The 13,609-nt window shown below is 36.8% G+C and overlaps 1 protein-coding gene across 1 annotated transcript in view; it reads left to right on the top strand.

Annotated features, from left to right (window-relative positions):
* The window catches only part of MAN1A1 (mannosidase alpha class 1A member 1), a 145,611-nt gene that overhangs the window by 36,846 nt on the left and 95,156 nt on the right, over positions 1-13,609 (top strand). The window contains exon 3 of the mRNA XM_068938155.1: positions 9,556-9,671. Coding sequence (XP_068794256.1) covers positions 9,556-9,671 — 116 coding nt within the window. The remainder of the gene's footprint in view (positions 1-9,555; positions 9,672-13,609) is intronic.

Genomic DNA, 13,609 nt, shown 5'->3' with positions numbered 1-13,609 from the left:
GACTTTTTTTAATGTGCAAGTGGGATAGAGCTCAGGATAAACAGCTGCTGAACAGCAGCAGCGTTGCGAGGAAGCATGAGCAAGCAGTCCGATCAGCTGTCTTCATCTTCAGTTTTGCAGAAAAATGAACAATTAAACTGTTTGACAGCAATTTTTGTATTCAAACAACTTCTTTCCAAACAAAAAGATGAAAAATGAACTAATTTCCATAACCGTGACAAAATCAATACATTTATTTTAATATTAACAGGAGCTTATTTAGTTAAATATTTGGAAAAGATAGTTGGAAGTAGGAACAATTTCTAAAACAGCCTAAATGGAGCATATAACAAATCCTCAACTAGTTTAGAAGTTGCTAAGACTGCAGTTGTGATTACAAAAATAATTGTGAAAATATGACGCATATCTGATGTTCCTGCATTACTTCGTCTATCTAAGGTGACACTAAAAACATCATTAGATAGTTATTGTACAGTTATTGGACTTTAAATATGAGAAACCAAAGTAGCTGGGGAGAACTTCAGAGTTAATGTTGACTGAAACCTTAGTTTCTTGTGGAGAACTAAGTTTTTTAAATATCTTCATTCAGATGGCTGAGAGTTCTGAGATTTAATATTAGATTTGAAGAACTATTTCATGCAATCCCATTTGGTTTGTTTTCTTGAAGGACAACAAAATGGTACATGTACAATGTAGCTTGCATGTTGAAATACTTCATCTAGTTCTTTTTGGAATCACAAGTGGTGTAAAAATGTAAGAGTTTTGAATTCTTCATGATACTGAGTGGATCTGCAAAGAAAAATGATAGATGCATTGGCCTGTGAAATTCTTCAGCATGAGTGCTGTGGATATTGCTGGAGAATAGATCACTGCAGGCATTCTTCAATGTGAAACAGGAAAACTATTGAATTTAAAAATAAAAGAGCATTTAAAGGGGGGGAAAAAAAGCCGGAGTAGTCAAACTGCAGGTCACTTCCTCATCACAGTCATCTAGTAAAAGATGTTATTGCTTAGGAGATTTCTTTAGAAATAAATATCTTCACTCTCATTGATCTTGACAACAAATCAGAATAAATATTGGTTCTTTCTGTCGAATTGGTTTGCAGAATATCAAAGAGCAGCATATCCACAAGCAACTCTGTCTCATAAGCTACCCTTTCCTGAATCAATAATCTTTTCAAAGAAGCAAATCCTTACTTCTGTAATAATGTCCTCAGATCATTAGACTGATCTGTACCTTCATGTCTGAATTCAGCAAATGCCTCTTCTCTTACTCAACAGGCAATTGACTTTGTTTTGCCTTTTTTTGTCAAATATTTAACTTTTTTTCTTCTTTCATTTAAAAAAAAAGTTTTCCTATCCTCTCTGGGTTTGTTTTTTTTTTTTTTGGTTTCTTATGTTTTAAAGATTGGATTGCAACTGATTGACTGCTTTTAAGGTAATTCGAAACTAAATTAGTTGAGAATAGCTCACCTCCAGCTATGAGTCCAGTGAATTTCCAGTTAACCTTCAAAAGTTAAGACCTTCAGTGCCCTGTCACCTATCATAATTATCTCCAGTTTTCCGTGGGTTGTCTTTTCTTCCAGCTTCTGGATCTCATTTTTTCAAAAATACAAGTTTCTGGTTGCAGTAAGTCTATCTTAACAGCAGTAAGACAGAGCGTATTTCATTAGCCAGCTGTTTAATTTTGAATACTTCTCCTCCTATGAATTAACCGGTGCAATTAAGGTACTCTGAATATACTGGGGGTGTCTGTTATGGGATACAGACTTTAAATATCTTGCTGTGGGGAATACCAGCTTCTAACACTGGTGCTTAATGTTGTGTAGGTTACAGACAATGTAGCTCTCCTAATATGGAAGGGGAGAGCAGCTCCCCTGCTGCTGTCAAATGAAACACCTTTTAAGCTTGATTTTTGGATGTACAAATCCTTCAATCCTACCTGGAATAATATCGCATTTTGTGAATAGATAACCATGTCTATTGTATCTTGAAGTCTCTGAAACGCACACAAAAAGGACGAGCTTTTAACAAGTGTAATTAAACGTAGATGTGACTTAGTCAGGCAATACCATCGTGAACTTGACAAAGCTTTTAATGCGATGTGATGCTATTGTCAGGCCAGGGGGCAGAGGAGTAGTGCCAGGAAAAGATGGGATGACAGCAGGAGAAAACTGGGCTGAAGCCCAGGGGGTCCTGACCTGGGGTAAGGGAAAGCATCCCGCTGTAGCTCTTGTGCAAATTCAGGGCTTTGGTAGAGCCTTTTTGTGACTGAGGACTTCTTGATGGACTTTGAAATGACATTTTATTTGTCCTAATCCCAGGCCATAAAACAGATTTTTGAAGACAAGGACTTAAAACAAGACAAGGACTTGACTTTAACTTGTTGATATGCTGTGAGCAGCCTCCGTAGACAGTGGAGGGTGTGTTCGATAAGCACGAGGGGCTCTTTAAGTTGGTAGACTGTAGGCATATTCTCATTATGAGCTGCTTCTCACTTGTGCATGCTCAGAATAATTATTAGGGAAAAGGTTAAACATAAGGTAAATGGAAATATTTTTGTCTCAAGATGAAGCCAGAGCCTCACACTTGCCTCTGACCATTGCACAGGCTTTTCAGCATATACCTGTAATGTTTTGATTTCCTTGTATTTGCCACTCTAGCTTTTACCATGTTCTCTTGGCAAGTAACTAACGTTACTGTTTTGGTGTTTTATACAGTTTACACTAACTACAAAGAATTCAATTGCAGTAACACCTACTTGCAAAGGCAGAACTGAAAAGGGCATCAGTTGTTGTCTCTGTAGAGTTCTTAATAGTTTAATTCCATGAAGTTGAACAGGTACAACTGTTTCTAGGCTAATCAGGTAAATTGGAATACTAAATATCTGTTTGTACCATACCTTTGCTCGTGCAAAATGAGATCATTACCCCTTTCAAGGCAATGTCTTTTATACTGGTGTATCTTTTGTTATGTGTACTAATTGCTCCCTGCCTTGTGGAATTTAGGCCCTATGTAAGTGTTGTTAACTTTTTATATGTTAGCCTTTTAAGTTTCAGATGGTTGCTAATAATATTTGCTAAAGTACAGCTACATCCGTTTACTGTCCTAGTGTGGAAGAAAGTTACAGTGCCAAAAACACTATTAAAAAACAAACTTCCCTCTCTCCTCAAAATATTGCTAGAACCCAGGAGCTATTCCTCTCCGAGGCCCTCTGTACTTAATCTCAAAACTACTGAGCACTGCTGTGCTGGTAGAGAACGTTTTCTAGACATGTCTGCTGCACTTAAGTGAGTGTTGGTAAAGAGGTTTTTAATTATCTGTAACTGTATTTCCTGTGTATCATTGCAGGAAATAATACTGTAATTTGTGGGCATAGTGTAACTAGTCTTGCTGCCAGTGAAAAAGGACCTTTTCTGGATGGGAATGGGGAGGTATTTAATACACAGTCAAAATCTGCCAAAGTACTATAGGTCCTATTCCTTCCAGTCTGCACTCATTTTGTAGTGTCCTCTTCAGAGTATTGAGGTATATGAAGATTTTTGAAGCCTGCCAAAATTCATGTTTAAAACTCTCTTCTAGTGCAAATCAGCATGTATTTTTAAACTGTGAGTTTATCAGTATAGCTCTGGAAAATTAATTTTATATGTATTTAAATGTTACGTGAATTTAAATGTAAACCCTTCTAAGCCCCACTCCTTTCCCCCAAACCTTGTTTTCTCTTCTCAGTTGCTGTTGGATCCCCTAAAATTATAGAATTCAGTATGTATTGTTAATTTTGGAAGTAAGCCTGACCTATTTCCCAGATAAATGAGTAGAAACTAGTCTGAAGAACAGAATTAGTGGACATGGACAAATGATTCAACAAGGATTTGGGAAAGGAGGTCAGCTTCACAAATGCCTTCCTCCCCCTCCTTCAGGTTGTTCAGTATTAAGGCAAGGAAGTTTAGTTTATGTTATCTCTTTAGATTTCCAAAAAGCATTTATCAGGGTTATTACTGGACTCTCACAGGAATCCAGTAATGCTGAAGTTACGCTGTCAAATTACTTATCACAGGCCTGGAAAAGCAGGTCAGTAATGAGTGGCAGAGCTTGGCAATGACACGAAGTTATTCAAGGTAGTGGCAAAGACGATGGCAAACTGCAAACAATTCCATGAATCCAAAATAATTCCGTGATAGATGATGATTGCACTATAAAATAGCAAATGGGATCCAGTATACATAAATTTAAACTGGCACATAGAGGCACCAGAGAGATAATTCTAAGTTTGCGTGCAAAACAATGGACTTCAAAAAATAAGTAGTAAAGATTGAACTTTTCAGTGTGCTGCATGAAGGTCTATAAAAAGTGGCATAGATGGGGTGAATAAGGAGTTATTGTTCCTTTTGGGGAAAAATACCCTTTGTATGGAGTTGAAAGATCAAATCAGTGAGTGGCATGTTTCAAACAAACAAAAAGAGGTGGTTCATAAAAATATGTGTAGCTGAGCTGTGCAGGTGCCAGAGGTATAGTGGATGCCAAAGGCTTATACAGAAAGCAAACAGACAAGCTAATGGAGAAAAAAATTCGTCAAGGGCTGTTAAATACAAAGACAGCAGAGCTGGCTCTAAAATGCACAGAACTACAAAATACTGGAGATTAAAAAGTATTCGAGAAGTATCACTACATTTTTCCGTGTAGCAATGCGTGAAAAGCTAGATCTGTAAAAAATTGAAAGCATTCTTTTCCCACTCTTACCGGATGGTTACAGTGACTGAAATTCAAAAATCTCAGTGTTGCTGGGGTTTTGCCAGCTCTACTCGAGTAAGAGTTTCATGTTTTGGCATAGTATGTTTTAATAATTAATCACTCTTGGCACTTTCAATTGCTAATGATATTGGATAGCAACCTTTTCAGTGAACTTTAAATAAAGGAAAGCACTGTTTTAAAATCTGACTCAGCTTTTGAAACCACCTCTAAGAAACCTACAGCTCTAATCAAAATGTTAATTTTGTTTCAAACCTATTTGTATTCTTTAGTATATTGCATATATATTTTAGAGTTACCACTGTGGAATGCGTATGCACATGTAATTGAAAAAATCTGGATGTTTTCTATTGATTTTTCTTGATATTTAATGTTATGAAGTTTCTGGTCTTGTTCTCTATATTTAAAATCCTGAATTATTCTTAATGGCTAGATAAAATGAAAAATTGTGCCAGATTATGTTTCTATATTTTGGTGAGTCTCAAATGACAAACCGTAGGAAGGTTTCATAGAATGCATCTGCTTGAACTGAGATTCTTCAATCTGAAATAGCTATAAAATGACAAAACGAGTTTTCCTCACTGAGTATGGAAACAAAGAAGGGTCCAGATGATAATGGGGCTGGGGGAAGACTGAATGAAATCTTAATAGAGCTAGGTATAAAGTTTTCTTTTTCTTTTCCACTGTAGTTTAAAGTAGTCAGAATTCTTGTAACAACTGAGGTAACTTATTTTTGAGCACTTGCACTTGCACTTTTTTGCACTGAAGGAACATCCATTATTTCTATGTGCCAGACTTCTACCACGTTAAAAAAATTACACATATAAATATAACATGTACGAATTTTTGTACTTCATCTCAGGAACCCAGAAATGTAACCACTCTTCTGGAGGAAAAAAAAAATCATACTCATCTTTTACAGTCATACAAGAACAAGGAATTTTAGTCCTGCAAAGAAATCCTAGTTTATAATACTTGCCGGATGGTGAACTGTTATGGGCAAGGGAGCTGAATTCTGGCATGACCTGAAGCCACTTCATAGTTCATCTCTTCTTATCTTCCAATTTTGTTCCATACTTTGCCACAGTCTTCTTCCATTCAGAGTATGGCAGTGAGTCAGAAAAAGAAAAGCAGTTAAATTCAAGTAGGGAGAGGGGAGAGCAGTATCTTTGCCTGGCTTCCATTCTATTAGAGACAGCGCATTACGACAGAACTCTGAAACTTTTATGTTATACACATGCACACACACATCGGAGAACATGTGTGTGTGTGTGTGTGTTTATATAGTATGTATATCTTAATTATTTCTCAAATCCAAGTATATTTAATGGCGAGGAATGTGGATGTTCTGGAGAACCAAACTTGGTGTAAAACGGAAGGGAAAGCTGTAAACAAACTATTAAATGTACTAACATGCATCGATTCTGGCATGCTAACAGACTGTATTCTATTTCAGACTCTTGGCAAAAATATAAACCGTGTCTAAAAGGCTGGGCTAGACAAATAAAAGCTCCTTTTGGCCCACTCTCCACACTGTTTGGCCGGGAGCCAGCTGTGGTTCTTCAACCCTATGGCCACCTAAGCTCAGTCACAGAGCTGTGCGAAGAAGCCTGTCATCCAAGGACAGCCGTAGCAGCTCTCCCTGCGGTGTCACCCTGGAAACTCATACAGAGCCATTCACCCTCTAAGCACTTTATTTTTATTCTGCTCTTCCCTCCTGCCCCAATGGGGCTACCGCAGTTTCTAACACAGGCCTGCTTTCCTTGTTTGTGTGTACATACTTTTGCGTTATGAGGTACTAAAAAAGCATATTGTTTAAATGGACCCACTGTGTATCACCCAGACTGCTCTGTGTTTTATACCAGGCTATTCAGAAGCGCTGGGTAATTAGTCATCCTTGTTTCTCATCCACAAGTCTTAGCAGCAGTGGTTTCTTTTTATTTTCTTCCAGATCATTACTAAAAATTGTCAGTGCTAAATGTGAAAGGATGTTGCTCAGACTTTGCTGGATAGTCCACTTTCATGTTTCATGTTGACTGATCTCTTTTGCTTTCTCTTCAGTTACCTGTCTTGTAAGCTGTGTCACACGAGCTCTAGTAATCGCTCATAGCAACAAATGACGCTTGGTAGTAAAGAGCAGACGTAGAAACATAAGCATGTTTAAGAAATGAACTAATACGAAGCTTATATAAGTGCTTGGTTTGGTGGTTTTGGTAGAGATTAGCAATATATTTCACTTGGTTTTGTGAGCTTGTACATCTCGTTAGCCCTTTTATCTAAGATACTCATTTCAGGTATATGTTTTCTAAATTCTATCTTGAGTGTACTAATTTTCATATTATCTGATAAATAAACTCATAATTTCAGGTATATGAATTTGGTCAGAGTATTATTTGTGATATCCTCCTCCTACCCAAGACAACTGTGAAACTCTAGAGATTGTAATTTTTCTGGGATTTTTTTGTAGCTTGATGCTCACTGTTAATCAAATTTATAGTAGTTTTCCAAGGTGTGGTGGTGTTATAATAAAAGCAATCCTCCTATCCAAATAGTCTGTATCGTATGAAAATAAGCTTTTATTGTAATTGCCTAGTAATAATCTTTGTTTGCCTGATGCAGTCCATGACTAATGAGTCACGTGAGAGTGTTAAATAGAAACTTGCATGATACCGCACTGGATAGTTTATCTGGTGCACTTTAGGAAACATAGTGTATATAGGCTTATGAGACATTGATCTTACTCCATAATGAAAAGTACTCATTCCCTTTTTTCTTTCCCTCTCTTCTCTTCCTCCCTTATTTGACTGACTGGTAATAAATGAACTGCTCAGCTGCACAATTTTCTTAACACTTGTTAAGTTCTTCCAGAGAACTTGGATTATCTTATTGGCTAACTCAGCATTAACTGCCGTTGTTCACAAGTCGTAACTTTGGCCTCTAAACTAACACTTTAAAAATAAATTCTGGGTCCTTTTATCTTTTATCAAGTATTTTGAAGTATAACTGTTAGAACTTGACTTCTCTATTTAATGTTTACATAAATTGCTTTATTCTATCTTCAGAAGCTTTCAAAATAATGACAAACGTTGTTTCAAATAAAGCAAGATCTACTTTAGGTTCTCCTATTTTCTGCTTCTGTGTAGGCCAGATGCAGGAAAAAATTGCAGGAAGTGGATGACTCCAAGGGAAATTTCTGAACAGGGTGGAATTCTCGTCTTTTTCTTCTGACTCAGTAGTGAGTTAAGTAATAATCCTTAAATTTCAAAGCTTAACACTTAAGAGGTGGTGTTAGCTATATTACCAGAGGATTAGCACAAAGAATGTCATTGCACTTGCAAGCCTATCAAAATCCACTGAAGCAAATCAGGATATAGATGACTTTTCTGTAAGCAGAGCTCAGTTGTAAAACTTCGCTATGAGCTGCTTTTGTGGTTCAGAGTTATTAAACATCTCTAGATTTTTTGCATTACTGTTCTTGAGCACATGTCCTTGGAGCAATTCTCCATAGTTCTCCATCTCACTTTCTTGTGAGCTCAGGAAAAATACAAGCTACTTTGCCAAGTTTAAAGTGAAGCTTTTCCTTTTGAGAGGAGGGCAGCTAAGCTCCAGATGAGTTGTGGGAAGATAACATGTCCTTCTTACCGAAAAAGGCTGCACTTTTAGTAGTGGAATATCTGGGAGGAAACACATAGAAGACTTCCATTAGAGAAGAAAAGAAATGCTCCAGAAGGGAAGGCATAAGTAATTAGCAGATAGTAAAACAGAGAAAGCACCCAATTCTGTTACGTGTACAACATAACTGTTAAAGTAGTTTAAAGTATCCTTTGTTGAGATATAACACATGGAAAATTATTTTCCACCTGGAAGCTTAAATTGAGGGGAAAAAAAGATGTTTATCCTGCTTTATGGAGGTCTCTAGTTTCTTATCCATTTCATGGTGGAGCACAAAACCTCAATGCTGGTAAACCACAAAAAGGACGGGACAGTAATTTGGGTGGCTTCACTTTCTTCCCCCAGCCCCCATATTACCCTTTCAGAACAGAACTGTGAACATTCAGTCCGTGCCAGAGTGACCCTCTTGGCGATATTTCATCTTGCAGCTTTCACGGAAGGATAGTAAACTGACTTTTATCAGTCTCCATATTAGAGATAGAAGGATGCCATCTGTATAAACAGCAGGAGCTAGCTCTGAAAAGCAGTGTCAGGCAGTCTCTCCGAAGCTGAAAAATTCTGATGTGTGCAAGTCAACTTTTGCTCTCCCTAATGCTATCTTTTGCAGGTTATATGGTGATGCACAGTATCAAAGAAATTGTTTTTTGGAGAGGATACTTCTTAAAGGACTTGCTTAACCGCAATGTGGACGCTACTTATCACCTTCTTAAAGCTTTATGTGTATTATTGAGCAGAGTGTAAAAACAAAAAAGTAATTGATTTTTAACTCCAAACTGAAGAATCGTTTGTGATTTTCCAAAGAGATTTATTGTCTTCTCTGAATTATATTTTACAGTAACCTGTTTTCTCAGTGTTTACAAATGCAAAAGCATCACTGAAAAGGTAGTGCATCAGAGCTACTCTCCAAAATTTTATTAGTAGAAAAAGTACTTCAATATTATCATATTGTGTTGCAGCATGGATATCAAAGTTAAGATTGTGAGTTACTAGTTGCCCACTTCAATGCTTATACATCCAATTTTTAACTGAATTAATTAAAATTGGATTTTGAAATTCAAATTAATTTAAATTGATTAGATTTAATCAAAAAGCCTTCTGTTAGGAAATAAATCACTTAGTCTTTTTGTATTTCAGGTAACATTCAAGGAGCAACAATAGTGGATGCCCTTGATACATTATACATCATGGAAATGAAAGAGGAATTCAAGGAAGCCAAGGAGTGGGTTGAAAAAAACTTAGATTTCAATGTGGTAAGTAGCATTGCTGATTAACACTTAATGCTATGTTTAGTATCCAGGGACCAACTGAGGACTGGGTTCTAATATTGCAAGCACCATATAAGGCTACGGAATTTAGACTATTGATAGATAAAGTAGGAGATGGAGCTGTAATGAAGCTGCTGCTCTACTTACATGTAGTGTGTTTGTCCATTTGAGAGATTTAGATAGGTAGGTGAGACTCAGTTGAATGGAAGGAAGGAAGGAAGAAGGAATAGAATATTATTTACCGCAAAGTGAAAACAGACGTTGAACCCCCTTTAGATGGAAGAATCGGGATATGTCAATGTAAGCATTATTTTTTTTTTTTTTTTAGTTATGCAAACATGTTGCGTTTTTGCTTTCTGAAATCTTCCACAAATTAGGCTTGTAATTAGAGAAAGCTACACACCGGAAGTGTCAACTAGACTCCTTTGCGTATTATAGTAAAGTGAAGCTGAATGCTATGAACTAGTTGGCACAAACTGAGCTGCTTTAGTCGTATAAGGCCCTTGGTCATCACAACTGCATGTAGAATTGATCCTATTTTCTGGGAAATATGCAGTGCGAGAGCAAAGTTCATTTATAGGGCTTTTATGCTAAAAATAAATTGCTAAAAATTAAATTGTAGAAGCCCTTGTTTTGGTCTTTTTTTCCCTTTTTGGCAAGGGTATGTATTGTAATTGCTGGGTACAGGGAGCGAATGGAGTACTGACCTGTATAGTTGCAGTAAAGCATTACAGGCATGGTACACTAAGCACTTTAAAGCTCTTGTAGTTATGGTGTGTAATGGTAGAAACACTTTCTAAGAGAAAAAAAAAAAGTACATTTTCTAATATGTTATGCAAAAAGTCAGTTTTAATTAGCTTCTCTTGCATACTTGAGACTTAATTATGATTTTAAGGAGAAAGAGTTAAGAAGAGTGGATATTATATAGTTTATATAAGCAACAATTTAGCGTGCATTTATATTTACATTAGTAACAAATACAGGACTTTGAACTGTGCTACTGAGCAGTTTCAGATATCTGAAGGACATGGTAGCTTTGTTTTAATTAGTGATTTACATTAATAACACTAAAGCCTTTGGTTTTACACATAATCTTGCTCTACTGTGTACTGCAAACGTCTCCTTGTAGATGGTATTGCCTACAATTTCTGCTCATCAAGTTAATTTATGTATTATTTTTAAAAACTACGTAAAATTTAAGTATATCTGTGAAAAAATGAGTAAAAAATATGAAGTCATCCTAAATATCTGAAATTTTATATTGCATTAATCAGTCAATGCAGTGATCAAACAGATTTACTAAAACTGCTTCACAGATGATATTGACATGCATCTGAAACAACAGTCAGTGTCTTAAATAGCTGCCTTGGGCTCAAAACCTCACAGAATTTATTTTCTTAATACTTTATCTGTAGTAGTCATACAGAAATGAATTTTGCACTGGCATCAATACTAACGAAATGAACTCTCCCCAGGTAAAATGAGGAAATGAAAAAGAACAACCACAACAGCAGCTTTAATAATTGAAATCAGTTTGTTTGGTTAAATTGGCTGAATTTAACTTGTCTGAAGCTATTCAACTTGTCCTCAACTCTTGTTTGACTTTCTACATTAGATATAAGTTCTAGTTTAAAATGTTGCTTTATATCTGTATCTTAGAGTTTAAAGCTGGAAATTACTCAATGCAAAGAACAGCAGGGCCCTCTCTTCTTTTGTGCTTAAGCATTTAAAGCCCAAACCTAGTCATTTATCAGGCATTATGTAGCATTTTCTGCATTAACGTTTTATACGCTATTACTTGCTCCTGTTTTAGAAACCCTTTTCCGATGAAAGCGATTTAGTTTTTAATAATTGACACCTTAACAAAGCCTTAAATGTTGTTTCTTGCAAATTGTATGAAATATGTTTCTTTTTTATATTTCTGATTATTTGCTGGGCACTGGCAGGTTAATCAGGCAGTTTTTTAGAAAGTATATTTTGTCTTTATTTGAATAATTAGGGTTAGTTTTTATATACATTTAATCTGAGAACGATAATATTTAAATTTTGAGTTTCTTTAAGAAGTTCATTACGAAACATAGCTGTGATTAGTCTGTGGCAGAATCTTTTCTGTTTACTTAATTTAGCCATCTGTATTAAACAGAATGCAAATAATCTTTTGTAGAAGTTTGTAATACTTCAGATATTCTGTGGATGCGTTGAACTATTGGGCTAGAGCTAGATGATTCTCATTGCCTAACGATACAGGTTTCCAAATTTCAGTTTATAAGGTAGCCATTAGCTTATTCAGACAAAAGGAATTATAGAATAAAGATGATGTGACGAGTAACATGTCACATCAGTAGTTCCTCACGTGTTGAATTGAGGGACTGAAATCTAATAAATTAGTTGTTAAGTATTACTTTTAATTGTCTACATTTCTGAAGAAGGCAAGCTGTTTTGTTTTAGGGAGAAAATTCTGGATAAGTAAACATTACCTTTCTTGGTAAACTTGTGAGTGCAAACGTTTGCAAGTTTCCCCTTTTGAAGTGTAGCATGCTTAGGCTACTTCTATTGTAACCGGAGCTGGTGGCCCTCTGTTTTTAAAACCGATAGGTACGTTGTAATGCTCTGTGTTTGTTCTCCCGTAACTACTGAAATTTCTCTCACTTGATACCTTGCTGAAGTTTTAGCTAAATTGACTGAGTAGTTTTTCAGGAATTAATTTGCATCCTCTGATTCTTTTGCTCTTAAGAAATTTAGCCCTGTTGGAAAGAGACTGGACATTCAGCTGTGACTAATCAGTAGTCTTTACATCATGAATGTGCACTTTTTGTTTTGCATGGTATTGCTTCATATGTGTTTGGATCCATCTTTGATCTTAAGGAGTTAATAGAGCTGAGGATGTGGTTTGTCCTCACCACATGTGCTGCTGCCTGCATGCTGTTTTTGCAGTGTTTATACATGATCCTGCCCAAGGCTGCCCTGGGCTGGGTTGAAAGCAGCACCACCATTAAGAAAAGGGAGCTTGTCGTTTATGGAATCACTAGGGAACTTGAGTGTTTCTTAGCTCCAGCTACACACTGCTGTGTGCTTCTTTATTTCTATTTTTTCACATTTGCTTTAGGAAGCGTGCACACACTGAGCGTTCAGTGCTTTCTTGAAAGACTTGCCGTACCGCTGCCCAAGTGCTGCTCCACGCTGGGCTGGAAAAAGCTATCAGACTCCGCTGCACGGGGTGGGTGAACCAACATGAGTTGATATTTAGGAAGACAGATTGGAAGAGGCTTTTCAAAGAAATGGAGAAAGGGGTCAGAAGTCAGGCAAATAATGCTGGAGTAGCTGAGCCATTTGGTACAGCATTGAACATCTAGGGAGTTGTTTGTTGGGTACTGGAACTGACAGTCTTTGCCTTCTACGTGCAGACACCCCCCCGCTCCCAGCCCAATTTCTTTAAGATGAGAGACTACCTGATCTGCCCGGAGTCGCTCCCCAGCATGTGTCCAGAGTGGACACAAGGTATGGAGCAGAAAGCAATGAGTTTGTTGGAGGAAGAGGAAAATGGGCTCATCTTCTAGAAAAATTTCTCAGAGCTGATTTTAGAAACCAGGACACCTGACTGAAATAATTTTCCTGTTTGTTAGTGGATTTTGCTTTGTTTACCTCATCCCTCTCTATTTTTGGCCGAAATGGAGGTTGGCAAGCAGTGGTCTGTGCAGTAGCTTTACCTGTGTGGATGTACTTTAATTGACTTTAATTGACATATTTATTGTGCAAGCATTGAGTTGTTGTGCGTTATCTAATCACAGATAGCTTTCCTTGTTAACTGCACAGGATGAATCCACCTAGGAAAAAGTGGATGTTATGCTGTAGGGAAAGTATGAAGAGCTTTTGCTTATTTGTTTTCGAAGATGGGTACTATGAGAGTCAGAGAACTGTCTAAA

Source organism: Struthio camelus, chromosome 3, assembly GCF_040807025.1.
Source record: "Struthio camelus isolate bStrCam1 chromosome 3, bStrCam1.hap1, whole genome shotgun sequence".
Classification (NCBI taxonomy): Eukaryota; Metazoa; Chordata; class Aves; order Struthioniformes; family Struthionidae; genus Struthio; species Struthio camelus.
Note: the sequence above shows the minus strand (reverse complement) of the source record. Positions and strands in the feature narration are given on the sequence as shown.